Genomic DNA, 20,991 nt, shown 5'->3' on the forward strand with positions numbered 1-20,991 from the left:
GGACAGATTACACTAATTTGCAATGAAAAAATTAAACTGCAAAAACTCGGACATAAGACAAAAAAAAAGGAACAACTGCAAGATGAAGAAAAATAATAATAGAACATTAACTGTAGTGTGAGAATCATTTTACTATGCTGCAGTGTAGCAAGAGATTTGTCCCTTTTTGCTTTCCTTACATCCAGGTGTGTTTGGTGTATTTGCATGCGGCACAATTTAGGCTACTTTGGGGCAATGTTTGATAAACTATTTGGTTGGGTTTATTACACAGACCTTGCAACCCGAGGGGAAACAAAAGTTCCAGAGGGGAACGGAATCAACTGCTGCACCATGAAAAGCTATTTTCTGGACTGAAGACTGAGGGTGTTTTTTGCAGATGTGTGTGTTCAGTAGAGCTAATGTTATATTTTTGGCCAACCAGTGTGTGTAATATAGTGTGACAGCCTAGATTTAAGTAACTATAACACAAGAACAAGCTTTGACTTATTTGCTCTGTGATTAAAGGGCTGTTTAAAGTCTTTTAGTCTTGAAGATGTCTACATCTAAGTCATGAAATCACAGAAAAGGCGATTAAAGCTGCAAACTGTGCATGTATAAGCAGCAAACCACGTCTCACAAATTCATGTTCAAATGAAATACAGCCTATCCTGCAATTCGAGGTCACAATATCAGACGTAAGTCGATTTGTATTTTTTTATTAGTAATTTAATTGTATAGTACAGTGCACTTATTATAAAATATGCAAAAATTAAACCATTTAAATGCATAAACAAATTCTACTTTTGTTGATTTCTGGCCCTTTTCACATTTTTTTTGAAATCATTGCATGCCTCATCCATGATTAATGTTGGAGAACAAGCATTTACGAGTTTTGAGAAGCTGAATGAGCAATAAAACTAAAGTGAGCCCCTTTTTTAAAATACCTGGAGGTGAGGAATAATAAAAACAAATTGTCATATTCACCCAGTGTTACTTGATCTAAGTCGTAAATTGCAATCTCAATTCAGTTAAGTAGAAATTAATTGTACTCAGTTGTGTTTAAGGCACTAAAATAGCCTATTATGCCTACATTATAGTCAAACACATTTTTTATATAAAATTAAGATTTCTGTGCCACCCCGGACTGGTTGCTGGCCCTTCCCTGGCCACCCCTATAAAAACATCCTGGCTTAGCCACTGCATCTTGAAGGACATCTCAATTCTCTAATTGCACCATGAGGAGGCTAGGTGTGAGGATATGCAGGTGTATGCGAAAGTCTCTTATTGACTTGACGTTTACGCACATATAAATTCTCCCCTTTCACTCATACAGCCGAAATATACCGCGATTGCCTTTATAACCTGCCCAAAAACAAACAGTAAACAGCTCTGAGGGAATATTTGTATTCTATATCTTTATGAATAAAATAGTTTGTTTCATGCAAAGCAGGCCTTTCCAATCACTCGAAAAGACGCGACACTCGTTAAAAGGTGATTCATACCACACGCTGCTCCGCATAAAACTGAACGATATTAAGCACCGCAATGATTTTATACATGGTGTATACAAGCCTGTATTTTACCGAAGAAAGCGTCAATTCGATGGCACTAAGAACTGCTCTCTCCAGAAGAGAAGCAAATCCCCGCGTTAAATAGTTAACTCAACCACTGGGTTAAGGCTGGCCCAGGATGGGAGTGACAAAAACTACCCAAAACACTGAACACCCCCACCACCCGCCAAAAAAAAAAAAAAAAGATTGGAGGCAGATTATTTCAACAGCAATATATTTGAATGAAGCTTTTTGAAAAACCATTTCAAAGCAGATTCGAGAGAAACAGAAAGAGTATGCCAAAAAGGATGTGCCGCTTCTGCTCTTCCAGGCGGTTTCCTCACCTTCTGATGCGGATCATGCTCTGTAACATTTAGACAAATCATGCATTGCAGCATTATAGTTTTCACTGAGATTCTGAGTCAAAGTATACGATTAAACAATTTTTAAAGAGAGTTCTCAAAGCTTACCCTCAGAGAGAATGAAAAAGGAAACCCCACTAAAAGATCAAACTGCCACTTAATTTATTCCCCACTACTCTTATTTTCAAATTAGCTCAACTTTTTACTCACTAAACTCATACGCAGCAATACGTCACTTCCAGGTACTTATAGACTCCTACACATGGATCAGAGAACTCAGAATTTGAAGCTAGCACATGACAAGACTTCTTTCCATTGCACCTTTAAAAAAAAAAAAAAAAAACACGTTCCATTGTTTGATTTTTTTTTTTAAGTGACTCTAGTCTGATTGTTTCGGCTGTACCTGGAACGCATACGGTCAGTCCGATTAGAGTAACAGTGTGCTGTAGTTGCCAATTCATGAGGGCATGTTGCAAGATTCCGCCGTCCATAATTGGCATAATGAACAGAAATGACACCCTCCTCTGAAAAGAAAAAAAACCCACAATTCAGTCTTCGTATTCCAACGTTTCATTAAATGGGTTACTTGCTGGGTTTCCTTTGTGAAACTTACGTGAAAGTGATCAGTTTTTTTTTATTATATATATATATATATATATATATATATATATATATATATATATATATATATATATATATATATATATATATATATATATATATATATATATATATATATATATATTTTTTTTTTTTTTTTTTTTTTGTTTGGTTGCATTCACACACAGTTTGGTTAAGGAGTCGGCACACTGCCACTCCCAAAAAGTTAAAATAATAATAGCTTACCACAGGTAATATCACCTCTGAAACCTTCGCAAGTTATGTGCTGCTCTAGAATGATTTAGGTGGAAAATAGGAACAAGGTCAGTAATAACAGCAAAAAGCATTGACCAAATTATGAAATAAAAAGATTTGGGATCAATCCATTGACTTACTAGATTGGAGACACTCATAAGCTACGTCCAGGTATTTATAGGTCCCAAAACAGGGATCATTGAAAACAGAGTTCACCGCTGGAACAGAACAGCTTTCTCTTCCATTACACCTGATTCATGGACAGTCACAGTTACTTAAAATACAGACAAGTATCACAGTTGTTCATACTCTTGCAAAATAAAATCTGCCATCAATTAATTACCGAGTAGCCATCGTTTGGAGGGATGTTTCTGAGGAGCAGTGAACATTTGAGAGCTGCCCAGGAGGTTTCCCAGCAGAGCAAGTTTCACCATCAGTCCGTCCATAGTTGGCACAAAGGACATTTATGAATCCAGAGCCTTGCACACATAAGAAAACCATGAGAATCATTGTAAAGTTTAAAACACACGGTAAATGGGAAGTTACTCACCACAGCTGAGGGATGCAGAGTCTCCTTCACAGGTCACTGATTGTTTTGCATCGTCACATGCAGAGAGAAAACATGCTGTTTGGGGGAAAAAAGAAAGAAATAGCCAAGTAAAATTACTTGAAACAAATCATGACATTTTGTCCGTTACTGGGAATTGGGACTTATTACTGGGGCATCTTACCATGTTGACACAGCAACAGCAGCACTGTAAAATCAAACACAAACAATTAAACAATTCGTAAAAAAAAAAAAAAAAACTAACAATTTGAGTTAAAGAAAAAAAAGAGAACAATACATGTGACTCCACTTAGCTTTTGCACCAGCATGGTAGATGGGAACATTCAAACGAAAACAAATCTGGACTTCTAAGTTTCATTCATGCGCAGACATGCTGTACGATATTTAATGTGCATCTCATCAGGAAGGCAGGTTCTGTAATCAGCAGTGAATCTCAATCACCTGCGCGTTTCACATGGAGCAGCATTTACTACACAGAGCCGTTGATCAATGCGCAACGTGCGCAAAATATGATAGTGGTCTGCGCATCTTGTCAGTGAACCTTGGCTCTGTGAGCAGCTCCATGTGAAAGGGCCCAGGTGATGGAGATTTAAATCTGATTACAGAACTGGCTGTAGCCTACTGACGAGATGCACATGGGTGGATTAGGGCAGTGGTCCCCAAACTTTTCCATTCCAAGACCCACCTAGACAAGTGTAATCTATTTCATGGCCCACCAAAATATTTGAGGGGGAAAAAAACGGTTGATATTACTTTAAGCCTAATCTTACTTAAAAGTTTGATGAACATTTGAATGTTCTGGTGTATGCAATCTCATGCATAATATAGTGTATTGAAGTGAGCAAGTTTTTTTCTCTTTTAATAATGTGGACCGATTGAACCTTTTAATGGCATTGCTCTAAGACCTTCACTGTTATTACAACTCGTGCGCACCCGCGCTTCAAAACCCTGTGTGTCGCTCTGTGTGTCGGTCTGCTTCACGCTGAATTACACATGCGCAGTATCATCAGCTCCTCGGTTCACGAATCGGACGCGTCTGACAGAAACGGTTCTTCACTCGTGAACGAGTCAATGTTTTGTTCGTTATCTGGCTCGGCTCCGTGTTCATCTTCAGTTCTCTCTTCAAAGCAGTTCAGTCAATGTATTGTTTGAGTACATGAAGAGAAGACAATGCTGAATGAAGTCGTCCTTTTTGCTATTTTTGGACCAAAATGTATTTTCGATGCTTCAAAAAATTTCAACGTACCCTCTGATGTCACATGTACTACTTTGATGATGTTTTTCTTACCTTTCTGGACCTGGACACACAGCTTCAATGGAGGGACTAGCTCTCGGACTATCTAAAATATATTAAACTGTGTTCTGAAGATAAAAGGAGGTCTTACATGTTTGGAACAGCATACACTCTAAAAAATAATTCAAGGGATCTGTTACCACTACATAATTTAATACATTGTTGTAAATGAAAAATTCTAAATTGTTAATTTGATTAAACCTTTTAAGTTGCCAGCATTATTTTAATGAGTTGTCATGACAGAATAATGTTGATAATTACATCAACTTAATAATGTATGTAATTTAAACATAAATATATGTGTTGAGTAGTTTAAACCAATATTTATGTTGTAGCAACCCAATGCAATTGGCTTGATAACTTAATTTTTCCACACCATTTGAGTTCAGGATTTCAAAGCTAATACAATTAATACAATTGATGTTAGCAGTGTAATTTGACCACAATAGCAATGGATAAGAATGTAAAAACGGTTTCATTGAAAAATATTCTCAGCCAGAGAGAAAATTTCATTTATGCTGTAAATAGGAAAATAATTTGATGCACATTTTTAAAAAATCTGTCGTCATTCACACAGATAGCATTCAAGTTTTAATGTAGGCAGTTTGTTATTTATCTAGACTATCACACTAGAATCATTTAGATTTGTCAAGTTGTTGTCATTCACCTGTTCAGATTAAAGTATATTTATTTAGTGTTGGCACTTTCTCTTTATTCTTTTTTCATTTTTATTAAATAGCACAAAACAATTGAAGTATGGAGAGAAGTAGCTATCCATTGTCTTGTCTGTCTTGGAGAGTAAGAAGAGGACCTTTTCAAGGAGTTTGCTGTGAGTACAACATCTTGAAAATAAAATTAAATCTTCACTTGGCAAAGTGTAAATACAGGTCAACAATGTGCTCCTGCACTGCTCTCTTTCAGTTCAAATTTTTGGTATATGACACTGGCCACACACTGGGTCTACCCAGGTCAGTAATATCATAACGATGGGCTATTTAGTTTAATAAAAAGATTTATGGAAAAAAAGATTTGTAAAAATGTGTATGGCTGTTGCTTTTCACTTAACCATTTGAATTATTTCATGAAACTTACTATTATTTTTATGATAAAATATTTTTGATGGTTACTTATTGATGCAACTTATTTTGGCCATTTGAGTAACTAGGTGCATGGTCATTAAAATAAAATAAAAATAATAAAAATAGAGTTAAAGTTAAAATAGAAGAAAGTTTCCAGTGATTAAATTAATTGATTTACTTAAAAAAAATCAATAATCCAATTCATTAGCTCTAACATGCTATCTATATTTTCTCTTGATTTACAAGGGCACACACGGGTTTGAGGAAGACATTGAAAGGCAAGTGACGACAATTGCCATCATCGGTGATCAACCTACTTCAGGATTTGACCACGGCAACCATTGTGGTTGAGGGCATCAAAATCCTGAATGGAATGGATATCTCAAGGTGCTATCCTCTGCTGATGGGTAGAATATATGAGTTACCCCAAGGAACTTAAATATACATGTGAAGTGTTTCAGAAGCTGTTTCTTGAACTTGATGGACTGAAACCCAGTGCAAAAGTAATGTGTCTGAAGAACAGTATTTTCTGAGATGTCTACTTGTTCCAGAAGATTTGTTTTTTTCCTGTAGGCTGATCTTTGTGTTATATTTCATACTGAGGTTAATATATGAATTTCAGTAGCATTTATATATGCTTGTTTGTGACAGTAGCAATCTTAGATGTTTTACAAATGGGGTTTACTGTGAAGAAATAGTTTTAAAATGTAAAGTTTTCAGATTGTTTGACACTGTGGAAATATATGCAAATGCCAATATCTTTGCTGTGTTGGAATTAATTCACTGTGATTGAATAACTGTATGCATACAAATGTTTTAAAGGCAAATCTGTAGGGCCAGTTTGTAATTTGTGGAGAGCACACATTTTTGTTTTGTAAATTGTGCGAAGTGCAAAATTTTGAAACTCAAATTTTGAAACTGCAGTCCAAAATAAAAATAAAAAATTAACTAACAAAATTGTTGTTGAATTAATTAATTTCTTACAAGAAACTAAATGAATGAACAAAAATATGAAGAAAAAAGCTAAACAATTAAAGCAACTTAATTTTTTATAGGTTGTGAACTTGAAAACTTGCATTTATAATTATAATAATTAAGTACATAACACTGAATTTATTTTCAAATTTATGTAAAAAAAAATAGTCGAAACAACTTAATTTTTTCAAGTACTCAACATAAAAAATAGAGTTTATGCTACTTGAAAATACCTCTGTCTAAAGAGTAAAAGGTAATTTGTCTAACTCAATATTGTTTGTTGGCTGAACTTAATGTTATTAGAAGTTGTCATAACGCAAATATATTGATGCAAACTGTTGTGTTGATTTTTTTTGTTTGAACTACACAATATTTTTTAGAGTGTAAGGGTGAATTATTAATTACATAATTTTCATTTTTGGGCGAACTAACCCTATAATTGCAATTCGAAAATCACATATTGCAGTTCGTTATTAATGTTGGTGGGCTATATCGTTGGAAAGAGTGGGTTCCCGGTTCCCGCCTCCTCTTTCCTGTGATTGTGAAGTTTTTAATGTGTCACACTGGTGCCGAAGCCAGAGAGGAAGGAGGGACGCACTGCCGAAGATCCCTCGCCGCTGGGGTAAATCCGCGGTGCCATCGAGCAGGGAGTCTGCTGCCGGGGATGCTCGAGGCGGTGGGTTGGGGTGAGTTGCCGGGGATACGAACGCTGCTCTTTTGTATCCTTCCGATCTCCTCCGTGGATCTCGAGACCGGTGTTCCCACGGCTCTCGGCCCCGCCCCACTCGTCCCGTTCGGGCAGCCCTAGACTGAACTGTGTGAGTGTGTGTATTGTTGAAACGCAAATTTAGCTGCAGCCAAGTGACTTTGTGCGACCCACAGTTTGAAAACCCCTGGATTAAGGTAATGTGGGACACTTTTAGCCATTTTGACTTGTGCATCATATTTCAATATGAAGCCTCAGAACATACATGTCGATCATCACCCCAAAACTTGACAATCTTCATGGGACAACATTTTATTCCATAATGTTACACCGATTTCACGCTGTTTTATGTCTGATCATCACATGTGGGTGGACTGGAAGCATCTGTAATGTTTCAGTTTCTTCTTCACTTGTGTTTTGGAAGTTCTATACAGAAGATGTGTAATAGCCCCACCTACCTTATAACAATGAAATCATTCTTGGAGCACAAGTATATCTCAAATAACCTAAATTTAGACTTCTTCTAATTATATGACATGTTTACTTAAATGTGATTTTAATTTCTGATAAGTACATAGAGCAGATTTCTGAGAAGTGCATAAAAAAGTACACTACAAGTAGCCAATACTTTCTTATTTTTAGTTTAAAAGACGTATACTAATAGCATTAATAAAATTATTTTTCGGAAAGGTAGGTAGGTACTAGGGGTGCTCCGATCACGATCGGCCGATCGTGATCGGAGCACCCCTAGTAGCTACATGTGTCCACACTCGACAAAACAGAGTAATTTTGACTTTCATATATTAATACTAGACGCTTTAAAAATAATATGTACCAAAAATCTTTGTCATATATTTGTTAACATACTAGGCTTTTGTTTTGGAGCTTTGAAGCAGCCATCATCTTCTCATGGTGCAAACAGAAAATTAACTGCTCTGGTCATGTGACAATTTGCAACAAACATTCCGCGTTCAAAGTCACTTAAAGTCCTTTTCTTCTCCATTCTGATGCTTGGGTTGAACTTGTGATTGTCTGATTAGCAATTTGTGTTACCAATCAATTGAACAGGTTAAAGTGCTGGTGTGTGTGTGTACATTGGGTACAGAAAGTATTCAGACCCCCTTAAATTTTTCACTCTTTGTTATATTGCAGCCATTTGCTAAAATAATTTGTTCATTTTTTTTCCTCCTTAATGTACACACAGAAACCCATATTGACAGAAAAACACAGAATTGTTGACATTTTTGCACATTTATAAAAAAAAAAAAAAAAAAAAACCTGAAATAATCACATGGTCATAATTAGGGGTGACCCCAAAATAGTCGACAATTCGATGCTTCAATTCGAGGAGCCTGATTCGACTACCAATCTCTTCGAATATTCGTGGGCCATTCTGACTATATGCAAGCGCTCCAATATCTGATTTCACATAGAACTTGCAGTTTTCTCCAAATAAGTTAATATGCAGCCTATTATGATAAAGTTGTAAGAATCTGAAAAGAAAGAAGCTTTAAATTAATATTATAAAGTGCGTGAATACCTCCAACCACCCTTAGAGATTTATGTTTCACTTTCCATAATCCGTGACTGACGGAGGAGCATCTTGGTGGCAGGCATTTAAAACTTTACCAAGACTCAAACTGACACAGACAGAGACTGGATTTTGTTCGAACAGGTAGGGTACAAGTGATTTCATAACATTTCAGCCGGTGTATATCGTGGATAAATTATTTACCTGATTTAAGATGCATCTGGTTTTGAGTCAAGCACTTCATTGTAGAACAACGGTGATATCTCTTCAGCTCGCAGCACGAGCAGGTCAAACTACAAAGCAGAATATTACTAACTATGACTGGACTGTCACACCCATACCATTATAATGAGAACACCATTATAATTAAACACTGAATATTTAGAGTTTAGCTGCCATGCTTCTGCTCATTTGTTTCGTGAAGAACGCGTCCACAAAAGGAATCCACATTCAGAGCCATTCTGCGTCTTTTTGCAGAGAGCCTAAGTCTTAATATTAACGTTATGTTGCATAAATAACGAAGCGTATTCTAAATGAAATTATGAGTTTAATCCCATTGATTAAAAACTTGCTATCATATGCTGTGTGTGTGTGTGTGTGTGTGTGTGTGTGTGTGTGTGTGTGACATAATTCCCATACTCTAATTAGTAAATAAATAATAAGAATAAATGTTTTTACTCATAAACCCACATGCAGGAAAACAGCATTTTCTCACATGTTGATATGATATATGGATGTGAAAGGCAGTTGTGTCATCTTCTGGTGAATGTTAAAATATGAAATATGTGTATTAAGATTAGTATTAGTACATTATTAGTACATTACATTATTATTAAACCAAGTTAAGCATTTTAGAATGTCCCGTGTGGTTGTCGTAACATGTGATCAAGCGCAAAATGTGTTGGAAACATCAAATGTTGTACCGAACTCAACCTGTGGAGATAGAAAATGTATACAACAGATGCAAAAAAACGATGCAGTTTAGCCTGGTTATGGATATCCTGATGTTTACTGTTTACCATGGTATCCAGGTGCAAACGAATGCTGATGATGTGGATCAGATGTAATTCCAATGTATGCAGAAGCTGTGTAAGAAGCATTGCGGTTCGATCAAGCAAACAATGCATTTAAATTAAAATGTAAAATTAAATGTATGCATTTAGCAGACACTTTTATCCAAAGCGACTTACAGTGCATTCAGGCTATCATTTTTCTAAAATGCTTAACTTGGTTTAATGTATATAGGACTACTAATACATGTTTTTATAGACGGCCACCCCTTCACCACAGAGATACCAGCAGGACTGGACTTGGTCTAAAGTGTGTCCTCCTGGAAAAGTACCAATATTTACTGCAAGAATTAGAAATTCAAATACAGATTCCAGCCCTGGGTATGATTATTTTTAACATTTGACTATACGTGTATCTGATAATAAATGTGTGCTCTGAATAACAATCAAAGTGTAAGCTGAACTGAAAAATCAGCATGAATTACAGAAAGTCTAGGTATTTGGATTCTCCATCTTGAAAACACAAGCTTGTGTAAAACCTAATGGTTTCACTTGTTAGCATGATTTGAGAACTAAAACTTAAATTAAATGAATCCCAGATTTTTAACGTATATCCCTTTTTTTTTAGTCCAGGGACATATGTTCATGATAACATCCAAAGCAAGAAGGGTTTCGTGGCCTATGAAATTCAGCTGGAGATTTTCTATGGGGTTTAGGTCAGGCGAGTTTGCTGGCCAAACCCAAATGGTTGAGCACATTTTGAGACACTATATATTTTTTGAGAGGAGTACCTAACTTCACTTCAAGCTGATCCATCTGGTATGTTATGCCAAGAAAAAATCTCTAGATGTCAGTGTCAATCAACAGCACTTGTCACAACACTTCTTCTAACATGGATGAAACAAAAGAAACAAAGAAATCACACCTTCCATGTCAGCCCTTGGTGAAATTTTGCAAGGTAAGCATATTTTTTTTTACATTTTACACTGTAAGAGCCCTAACTTTACAAAATTATGTTACTTGGTGCTATGAAAAAAATTGTGAATTTAATGATTTTAATAATTTTTCAAAAACGTGCTCAACCAAATGGTTGATTCGTCACTTTATGGTAAACATAGAAAAACTATGCCAATGTTTTCAGATCTGCAGTCAAAATGTACAATTTGCTAAAAAAAATAAACTTCTGATTATTCATAGCTATGAAAATGTCACAGGTCTAGTTATTTCTTCATTAAAATACTGAGATAAATTCTTAAATGTGTGTTGTTGTTTTTTTGCCACTTTTAGATATTTTTGGAGTAAATATGAATTAATAGAATTAATGTGTGGAAATCCTAATTATCAGAGACAGTTATGCTGATGTACTTACATTACTAAAAATGTAAAATATTGTTATTTATTTGTTTGTTGTTGTTTTCTTTACAATTACTAGATGGATTTCAACAGTTTCTATGGTACTTCAGGCCCATGTACCAGAAAACCCAAGGACTCTGATTCTGATCTCAGCTATGTTGATGACCCAATAAAGTTCTCAAACCTGTCCTGGAGTGCCCCCAGTCCTGCACATTTTTAATGTCTCCTTCATCTCATACCCCTGATTCAACTCATCAACTCATTAGTGGAGACGGCAAGACCTGAAGTGGATGTGTGTCGGAAATAGGGAGACACACAAAACGTGCAGTGCTGGGGGTACTTTATGGAGAAGTTTGAGAACATCTGACATAATCTGGATTATCACCCCTTCCAATAAGAGATAGCTGGAGACAGTTCTTTTGAGTCCCTGGGTGAAGAAGATGCTGCCTCAACAAGCACATCCTCTACTAAACTTCCATGCTAGAAAAGAAGAAAAGGCAAACACCCTAAAAACAGTTTCCTTGAAGGAGCCAGAGGATTCCCCTGGCTCAAGATTTACACTGCACAGTATTGCTGTTTACAAAGAAGTGTTCATTTATCTGCAAAAGAAAGAAATACAATCCTGTTGCACTTCCTAACTTGACAACGTGTTTCTTGAATCATAAAAGCTTAAATGCCATTGTATTACTATCTTTTGCTTTTTTTTTTTTTTTTTTAATTTTTTGAATACAGAAATAATGTAATGCCTTTGGTTTGGTTTCTTTTATATATATATATATAAAAACCACGGAAAACTTCACTCTAAAACTAGATTTGGGTTATTTTGGCAACCCAGCGCTGGGTCAAAAAGGGAAGAACCCAGCACTGGATTATTTTAACCCAACCAGTTGGATTATCATTGTTTTTTTGTTTTTTTTTTGTGGTTTAAAATGACTACATTGCAGGGTTTCAAAAGCCAGAGCCGGTGTTTTTTTTATCACTGTATTTCAGAAGGAAAACTACTGTAGTTAGAAAATGTTCACATTTATTTCGCATGTAATGTTTGCTAAGGCAGCCGTTACCGGAGAAACATACCGCTCTCCCTCTTAGCGCCTCCTGCTAGAAGAAAAAAAACTTGCGGAGTGCCGCCACCAATAGAGTGCAAGGATGTGGGAAACAAAACATTTCTACGTTAAAATTAACCCAAATTGAGCTAGGTATTAAACGTACAAATATAGTTAATTTTAAATATCCCTTTTACACATAAATAATAATTATCAAAAAGGAAAATTTTTAAAAGAAGTGAAAAGTCAAAAAGTAACGTAAGAAGAAATACAGAAAAGTATGGCATTAACAGCTACAGAGTTCATAAATAAAGCATTAAACATTTGTTGAATATAACTTAAGCTCAAATTGGACTTTGTTCAATTGTATATATTGTATAAAAATATACTAAAACACTATTATACAATAAATGTACAATTAGTTAGGTTCTTTACCAACTATTCTGGCATGACAGTACAAAAATAAACCACAACATTAACATTGATATTATAACATTTAACAGACGTGTGTGAATGTGAGCATGTGTATGAATGACTCTTTTACTAAACCATACAGAAAAAGCATTTAACATTGTTTTTACAAATTATACAGTTGGTTTCATAGTCCATGAATACAGATCATGCATCAATGTCAATTTCATGATTTCATAAATGATGTAGTCATGAAGACGCATCCCCCTTTAAAAAAAACTGCTGCATCAGTTTAGGAGAAAGGAAGTTCTCTTCTTTGACCAGCATTCATCCCAATCACCACCTGCTACATTTTTATCTGAAAAACCTGAAATATTTCATGCCATACTTTAATAAATAAAGAATATTCAATATACAAAACTATATTATTTTGCTTTGTTTTTTATAAATTAGTATTATAGTTTATTTTCTGATCTTTACAATATGTCTATGAAAATTATGGGATGTGATGGAAAAAAAATACGTTGAGTGTGATAACTAGCAACATGAACAAGAAATGCAAACAAAAATTTCAAATGCCTTTTTCTTGCTGGGGCAGTTAAAGGGTTAAGAACAGGGATACCATGGTCCTTAAACCAGGTACTGGTAGCTTTGTCACTGTGTGCAGGTGTCAAGTCCTGTTGGGAAATGAAATCTGCAGTTCCATAAAGTTGGTCAGCAGCAGGATGCATGAAGTGCTCTAAAAAGTCCTGGTACACAGATCTCTTCCTCCAGACTCTGGAACCCTGATTTCCAAAGGAAATGCAAAATTTACTCTGAGAACATAACTTAGGACCACTCAGCAGCAGTCCAGTCCTTTTTGTCTTTAACGCTTCTGACGCTATCTGTTGTTCAAGAGGCTTGACGTAAGGAATGCGACAGCTGAAACCCATGTCTTGCATACGTCTGTGTGTAATGGTTCCTGAATTACTGACTCCAACTGCAGTCCACTCTTTGTGAAATTCCCCCACATTTTGAATGGGTTTGGTGTCACAATCCTCTCCAGGTAAAGAGGGGATTGTGTTGGAGTTGCTAGAGACCATTTAAAGGCTTTTGCAGAGGTTTTGAGTTAATTAGCTGATTAGAGTGTGGCATCAGGTGTCTTAAATATTGAACCTTTTCACAATATTATAGAAAAAAAAAAAAGTCTGTAATGAATAGTATACAAATTTGATGGAACTAGTGAAATCAACTTTGATATAATTATGACCAGCACCTGTAGGATTGTTCAAAGGATACCGGTGTGAGTGTGAAGGAGGGGAGGCAGGTTTCATGTCAACAGCAGTTTATTTGTAGGAGTCTTTTTGAAAGAAACCATTTCAAAGCAGATTTAAGAGAGAAACAGAAATCGTGTGCTAAAGAAAAGGACGCTTCTTCTGCTCTTCCAGGCCATTTCAATCACCTTCTGATGCAGATCATGCTCTGTAACAGTCAGACAAATTCAGCATTACAAATCCAGCGTTTTTCCACTGAGATGGAGTCCAAGTATACAACTGAACCAACTTAAAAAAAAAAAAAAAAAAAAAAACCCCAACCCTGCCATTTGTTGAATTTATTCCCCACTACTCTTATTTGAAAATAGGGTGAAGCTCAGTAAGAAAGTTTTACTCACAAACTCGTATGCAGGAATAGGTCACTTCCAGGTACTTATAGATCCCTACACATGGATCAGAGAACTCCGAATTTGAAGCTTGTACATGACAAGACTTCTTTCCATTGCACCTTTAAAAAAAATTAAATAAAGCATTCTTACTTCGTGTAAGATATTCAATTGTTTGATTTAAGGGACTCTAGCCTGAACAATTTTTCAGTTGTACCTAGAACGCATACGAGCAGTCTGATCAGAGTTACAGTGGGTTGAAGTTGCGAATTTATGAGGACAGGTTGCAAGATTCCGCCGTCCATAATTGGCATAATAAACGGAAATAACACCTTTCCCTAAAACAGAAAAACTGACATTGATAATTTCAAGTGATAGCAAACCAATCACATGTGGAAAAAAATAGCTTCATATTGCAACAATTTACATGTCATTAAATGGGTTACTTGCGGTTTTTTTTTTTTTTTTTTTTTTAAATAAGTGTTCGGTTGCATTCACAACAAAAGTTTGATCATTAATGGGATTAGGCAGACTGCCACTGCTGTTCCTAAAGATCAATTTATAAAAAAATAAGGGGTGGGTGGGGGAGTGATTCTTACCACAGGTAATGTCAGCTCTGAAACCTTCACAAGTTATGTGCTGCTCTAGAATCATTTAGGTGGAAAATAGGAACAAGGGTCAGTAGTAACAGCCAAAAGCAATAACCAAAATTATGAAATTAGAAAATTGCGTGTATCAGTCCATTGACTTACTAGGTTTGAGACATTCATAAGATACTTCCAGGTATTTATAGGTCCCAAAACAGGGATCACTGAAAACGGAGTTCACTGCTTGAACAGAACAGCTTTTTTTTCCATTACACCTGATTCATGGACAGAATCACAAATACAGACACAAGTGTTACAGTTTTTCCCACTCTTGCAAAGTATTAAAATCTGCCATCAATTAATTACTGTGTGGCCATCGTTTGGAGGGATGTTTCTGAGGAGCAGTGAACATTTGAGAGCTGCCCAGGAGGTTTCCCAGCAGAGCAAGTTCTGCCATTAGTCCGTCCATAGTTGGCACGAAGGACATTTATGAATCTAGAGCCTTGCACACATAAGAAAACCATGAGAATCATTGTAAAGTTTAAAACACACGGTATATGGGGAAATTACTCACCACAGCTGAGGGATGCAGAGTCTCCTTCACAGGTCACTGATCGTTTTGCATTGCCACTTGCAGAGAGAAAACATGCTGTTTGAGAAAAAAAAAAAAAACCACACTACATTTTGTCCATTATTGGAAATTGGGGTTTCTTTGTACATTAACAGCACACCTTACCATGTTGACACAGCAACAGCAATACTGTAAAATCAAACAGAAAAAAAAAGTGTGACAAAAAAGTAACAAATTGTATTAAAGAAAAAAAAAAACACATACAAGTGATTCCGCTTAGCTTTTGCACCAGCATGGTAGATTGGAACATTTGAACACAAACAAATCTGGACTTCATGGTTTCATTCGTGTGCAGACATGCTGGAAGATAAATTGCATGCGATATTTAATGTGCATCTCATCAGGAAGGCAGGTTCTGTAATCAGCAGTGAATCTCAATCACCTGGGCGCTTCACATGGAGCAGCATTTACTACACAGAGCCGTTGATCAATGCGCAACGTGCGCCAATTATGATTCAGTGAGCATTCAGCATTCAGTGAACAACGGCTGAATCCATGTGAAAGCGCCCAGGAGATCTGCCTCTGATTACAGAACCGTCTTTACTGATGAGATGCACATGGCTGGATTATAATGTGGGACACTTTTAGCCATTTTGACTTGTGCATCATAATTCCATATGAAGCCAAAATGATACATCAAATTTTATATCATTATGAAATGCCCAGTATTTTCTCTAACTAAATCATAAAATTCTTTCAGAAATTGTAATTAAAGGGTAAATGGAACATTACTGCTCTTTGTGCCAAATCTTTTAAGAATTTGTGGACTTTCTAGTGTGGGACAGCTCAAGCTCAAATCTGGGACACTATGTTTTGGCTTGTAAATAGTCAATTTTTTTACAAAGTCAACTTCAGATTTTATACTCCTGCTTAAATGTGCATACCCATGTTTGCTTGATTTATTAGGCCTACAGTTTGTTTGTTTGTTTGTTGTCTTGTTTTATGGAATGTTAAATACAATTTTAGACATTAGACATTCAAATACAGATTCCAGCCCTAGGTATGATTATTTTTAACATTTGACTATACGTTTATCTGATAATAAATGTGTGTTCTGGTAATGAAAAGCATGCAGCTACTCTAGTAGTTCTCAAACTTTTTGGCTGTAGGGTCCACAATAACAATCATTGAAGGCTGGGCCCCTTGACTTTTGCAGTTGTTTGTGTTACTGAACAAAGATTAGGGATTTTGAAGCATATTTCTCTCTCATTTAAATCCTGATAAAATATTTAGAGCTCGGAAAATATATACTTGGAAAATGTATATTAATTCTAAAAATGTCTATAAATGTTTTATATTTTATTCAGTTGCATTCCCTGAGCCCTTGGTTGAGTGCAACTCATCTAAAATGTATTCTCCCACATTATTTTTCTAATTATAGGCAAAGCACAACTAAATCAATAAAGAGAAATAATGGGGTCCAAAATGCTTTTTTGTAATTGTTTTGCATAAAAAATAAATCATATTACCAGAATAACAATCAAAGTGTAAGATGAACTGAAAAATCAGCATGAATTACAGAAAGTCTATTTGGATTATCCATCTTGAAAACACAAGCTTGTATAAAACCTGATGATTTAATTTGTTAGCATGAATTGAATTTGGATGGCAAATGGCCCCCCAAGCCATCACTGACTGTGGAAACTTTACACTGGACCACAAGCAACGTGTAAAAAAAAAAAAAAAAAAAAACTACAACTGATAACATGAAATTGTGAAGTTTACTTGCCTTAAACTCTTTTTCTCTCTTCCAAAGAAGCAGACTTGTATGTCCTTAACTCCAAAGTTAGTTTGAGTTCTCCAAAGAGGGACATCAATGGTTTCAATATAATATGAACATGTGATCACACTGTTCAAAATGTGAAGTAAACAGGCAGGACACAACAGAAACATTAATTTTCAAAAAAAAAAAAACTCACATCAGTCTCAAAAGAATAAAAGTTATCTTGTCTCTGGATTTCAACATCTACAAAAACATCATTTTAGTCTTAGTAAAAATAAAGATAACTTGATAGAATTCTGAAGTTTACGCTCCTTAAACCCGTCTTTCCCTCTGAAGAACACCTCCTCCTCACACAGGTCTGTGACTCTCACACAAACAGCTTCTGTGTCTTTAACTCTCGACGTGGACACAGTGAAGACACGAGCTCAACAAGTCTGAAATATTACATGCAAAACATACTTTTAACAATTACCACTTAAACAGCCTCAAAATAATTATGCTAGTCTTTACTACACAATGAGTTTTCTTTAGGAGACTAACGTACATTCAGTTTAACCGCGAAAAATAAGATAACAAATTAACATGAGTTTAACCGTAACCATAACCGTGAAACCCCAAAAAGCACAGATAATGTAAAATATTATGTAAATATGACATAAGACATTCACATTTTTATCTGAAAAACCTGAAATATTTCATGCCATACTTTAATAAATAAAGAATATTCAATATACAAAACTATATTATTTTGCTTTGTTTTTTATAAATTAGTATTATAGTTTATTTTCTGATCTTTACAGTATGTCTATGAAAATTATGGGATGTGATGGAAAAAAAATATGTTGAGTGTGATAACTAGCAACATGAACAAGATATGCAAACAAAAATTTCAAATGCTATTTTCTTGCTGGGGCAGTTAAAGGGTTAAGAACAGGGATACCATGGTCCTTAAACCAGGTACTGGTAGCTTTGTCACTGTGTGCAGGTGTCAAGTCCTGTTGGGAAATGAAATCTGCAGTTCCATAAAGTTGGTCAGCAGCAGGATGCATGAAGTGCTCTAAAAAGTCCTGGTACACAGATCTCTTCCTCCAGACTCTGGAACCCTGATTTCCAAAGGAAATGCAAAATTTACTCTAAGAGAGCATAACTTTGGACCACTCAGCAGCAGTCCAGTCCTTTTTGTCTTTAACGCTTCTGACCCTATCTGTTGTTCAAGAGTGGCTTGACATAAGGAATGCGACAGCTGAAACCCATGTTTTGCATACACCTGTGTGTAATGGTTCCTGAAATACTGACTCCAGCTTCCGTCCACTCTTTGTGAATCTCCCCCACATTTTTGAATGGGTTTTGTTTCACAATCCTCTCCAGGTAAAGAGGGCATTGTGTTGGAGTTGCTAAAGAACATTTAAAGGCCTTTGCAGGGGTTTTGAGTTAATTAGCTGATTAGAGTGTGGCATCAGATGTCTTCAAAATTGGACCTTTTTACAATATTCAAATTTTCTGAGATGCTGCATTTGGGATTCTTAATGTTCGGTTATAAACAAAATTAGGGGAGAAAAACACTTGAAATCTACAAGTCTGTAATAAATATAGTATACAAAGTCGACGGAACTAGTGAAATCAACTTTGATCTAATTATGACCAGCACCTGTAGGATTGTTCAAAGGATACCCGTGTGTGAGTGTGAAGGAGGGGAGGCAGGTTTCATGTCAACAGCAGTTTATTTGTAGGAGTCTTTTTGAAAGAAACCATTTCAAAGCAGATTTAAGAGAGAAACAGAAATCGTGTGCTAAAGAAAAGGACGCTGCTTCTGCTCTTCCAGGCCATTTCAATCACCTGATGCAGATCATGCTCTGTAACAGTCAGACAAATCCAGCATTATAGTTTTTCACTGAGATGGAGTCCAAGTATACAATGAACCAACTTTTTAAAAAAGGTGCTGAAAAGCTTACCCTCAGAGAAAGAGAAAACCCTGCCATTTGTTGGAGTTTATTCCCCACTACTCTCATTTGAAAATAGGGTAAAGCTCAATAAAGTTTTACTCACAAACTCGTATGCAGGAATAGGTCACTTCCAGGTACTTATAGATCCCTACACATGGATCAGAGAACTCCGAATTTGAAGCTTGTACATGACAAGACTTCTTTCCATTGCACCTTTAAAAAAAATAACTTAGTGTAAAATATTCAATTGTTTGATTTAAGGGACTCTAGCGTGAATATGGTTTCGGTTGTACCTGGAACGCATACGCGCAGTCTGATCAGAGTTACAGTGGGTTGAAGTTGCGAATTTATGAGGACAGGTTGCAAGATTCCGCCGTCCATAATTGGCATAATAAACGGAAATAACACCTTTCCCTAAAATAGATGTTGATAATTTCAAGTGATAGCAAACCAAATCACATTATTAAAAAAAAAAAAAAAAAAAAAAAAAAAAAAAAACCCCATATTGCAACAATTTACATGTCATTAAATGGGTTACTTGCTGGGTCTTTTTGTGTGTGTGCGCGCGCGTGTTCGGTTGCACTCACAACACACAGTTTGATCATTAATGGGATTAGGCAGACTGCCACTGCGGTTCCTAAAAAGATCAATTTATAAAAAAATAAGGGGGGGGGGGGGTGATTCTTACCACAGGTAATGTCAGCTCTGAAACCTTCACAAGTTATGTGCTGCTCTAGAATCATTTAGGTGGAAAATAGGAACAAGGGTCAGTAACAGCCAAAAGCATTGACCAAATTATGAAATTAGAAAATTGCGTGTATCAGTCCATTGACTTACTAGGTTTGAGACATTCATAAGATACTTCCAGGTATTTATAGGTCCCAAAACAGGGATCATTGAAAACGGAGTTCACTGCTTGAACAGAACAGCTTTTTTTCCCATTACACCTGATTCATGGACAGAGTCACAAATACAGACACAAGTGTTACAGTTTTTCCCACTCTTGCAAAGTATTAAAATCTGCCATCAATTAATTACTGTGTGGCCATCGTTTGGAGGGATGTTTCTGAGGAGCAGTGAACATTTGAGAGCTGCCCAGGAGGTTTCCCAGCAGAGCAAGTTCTGCCATTAGTCCGTCCATAGTTGGCACGAAGGACATTTATGAATCTAGAGCCTTGCACACATAAGAAAACCATGAGAATCATTGTAAAGTTTAAGACACACGGTATATGGGGAAATTACTCACCACAGCTGAGGGATGCAGAGTCTCCTTCACAGGTCACTGATCGTTTTGCATTGCCACTTGCAGAGAGGAAACATGCTGTTTGAGAAAAAAAAAAAAAAACCACACTACATTTTGTCCATTATTGGAAATTGGGGTTTCTTTGTACATTAACAGCACATCTTACCATGTTGACACAGCAACAGCAATACTGTAAAATCAAACAGAAAAAAAGTGTGACAAAAAAGTAACAAATTGTATTAAAGAAAAAAAAAATACATACAAGTGATTCCGCTTAGCTTTTGCACCAGCATGGTAGATTGGAACATTTGAACACAAACAAATCTGGACTTCTTGGTTTCATTCGTGTACAGACATGCTGGACGATAAATTGCATGCGATATTTAATGTGCATCTCATCAGGAAGGCAGGTTCTGTAATCAGCAGTGAATCTCAATCACCTGGGCGCTTCACATGGAGCAGCATTTACTACACAGAGCCGTTGATCAATGCGCAACGTGCGCCAATTA

General features: G+C 36.1%; 3 protein-coding genes across 3 annotated transcripts in view; all 3 read right to left on the minus strand.

Moving 5' to 3' along the window:
* Positions 1-3,731, minus strand: part of LOC113040882 (rhamnose-binding lectin-like) — a 33,981-nt gene extending 30,250 nt beyond the window's left edge. The window contains exons 1-8 of the mRNA XM_026199081.1: positions 3,592-3,731; positions 3,478-3,501; positions 3,297-3,371; positions 3,090-3,225; positions 2,887-2,996; positions 2,738-2,782; positions 2,295-2,415; positions 2,110-2,212 (exon numbers count right to left, since the gene is read on the minus strand). Coding sequence (XP_026054866.1) covers positions 2,110-2,212; positions 2,295-2,415; positions 2,738-2,782; positions 2,887-2,996; positions 3,090-3,225; positions 3,297-3,371; positions 3,478-3,501; positions 3,592-3,637 — 660 coding nt within the window. The 5' untranslated portion in view covers positions 3,638-3,731. The remainder of the gene's footprint in view (positions 1-2,109; positions 2,213-2,294; positions 2,416-2,737; positions 2,783-2,886; positions 2,997-3,089; positions 3,226-3,296; positions 3,372-3,477; positions 3,502-3,591) is intronic.
* Positions 3,732-14,023: 10,292 nt separating this feature from the next.
* On the minus strand, positions 14,024-15,884 carry LOC113041392 (L-rhamnose-binding lectin CSL3-like). The gene is made up of 9 exons (XM_026199875.1): positions 15,778-15,884; positions 15,679-15,702; positions 15,517-15,591; positions 15,309-15,444; positions 15,108-15,217; positions 14,955-14,999; positions 14,573-14,693; positions 14,368-14,477; positions 14,024-14,177 (listed from the first exon to the last, which is right to left on the minus strand). Coding segments are annotated over exons 1-9 (696 nt in total). The 5' UTR covers positions 15,851-15,884; the 3' UTR covers positions 14,024-14,175.
* Positions 15,885-18,998: 3,114 nt separating this feature from the next.
* Positions 18,999-20,863, minus strand: LOC113041395 (L-rhamnose-binding lectin CSL3-like). The gene is made up of 9 exons (XM_026199877.1): positions 20,745-20,863; positions 20,649-20,672; positions 20,486-20,560; positions 20,278-20,413; positions 20,077-20,186; positions 19,928-19,972; positions 19,533-19,653; positions 19,343-19,452; positions 18,999-19,149 (listed from the first exon to the last, which is right to left on the minus strand). Coding segments are annotated over exons 1-9 (669 nt in total). The 5' UTR covers positions 20,791-20,863; the 3' UTR covers positions 18,999-19,147.
* Positions 20,864-20,991: the final 128 nt, after the last annotated feature.

Source organism: Carassius auratus, chromosome 23 (assembly GCF_003368295.1).
Source record: "Carassius auratus strain Wakin chromosome 23, ASM336829v1, whole genome shotgun sequence".
Lineage (NCBI taxonomy): Eukaryota > Metazoa > Chordata > Actinopteri > Cypriniformes > Cyprinidae > Carassius > Carassius auratus.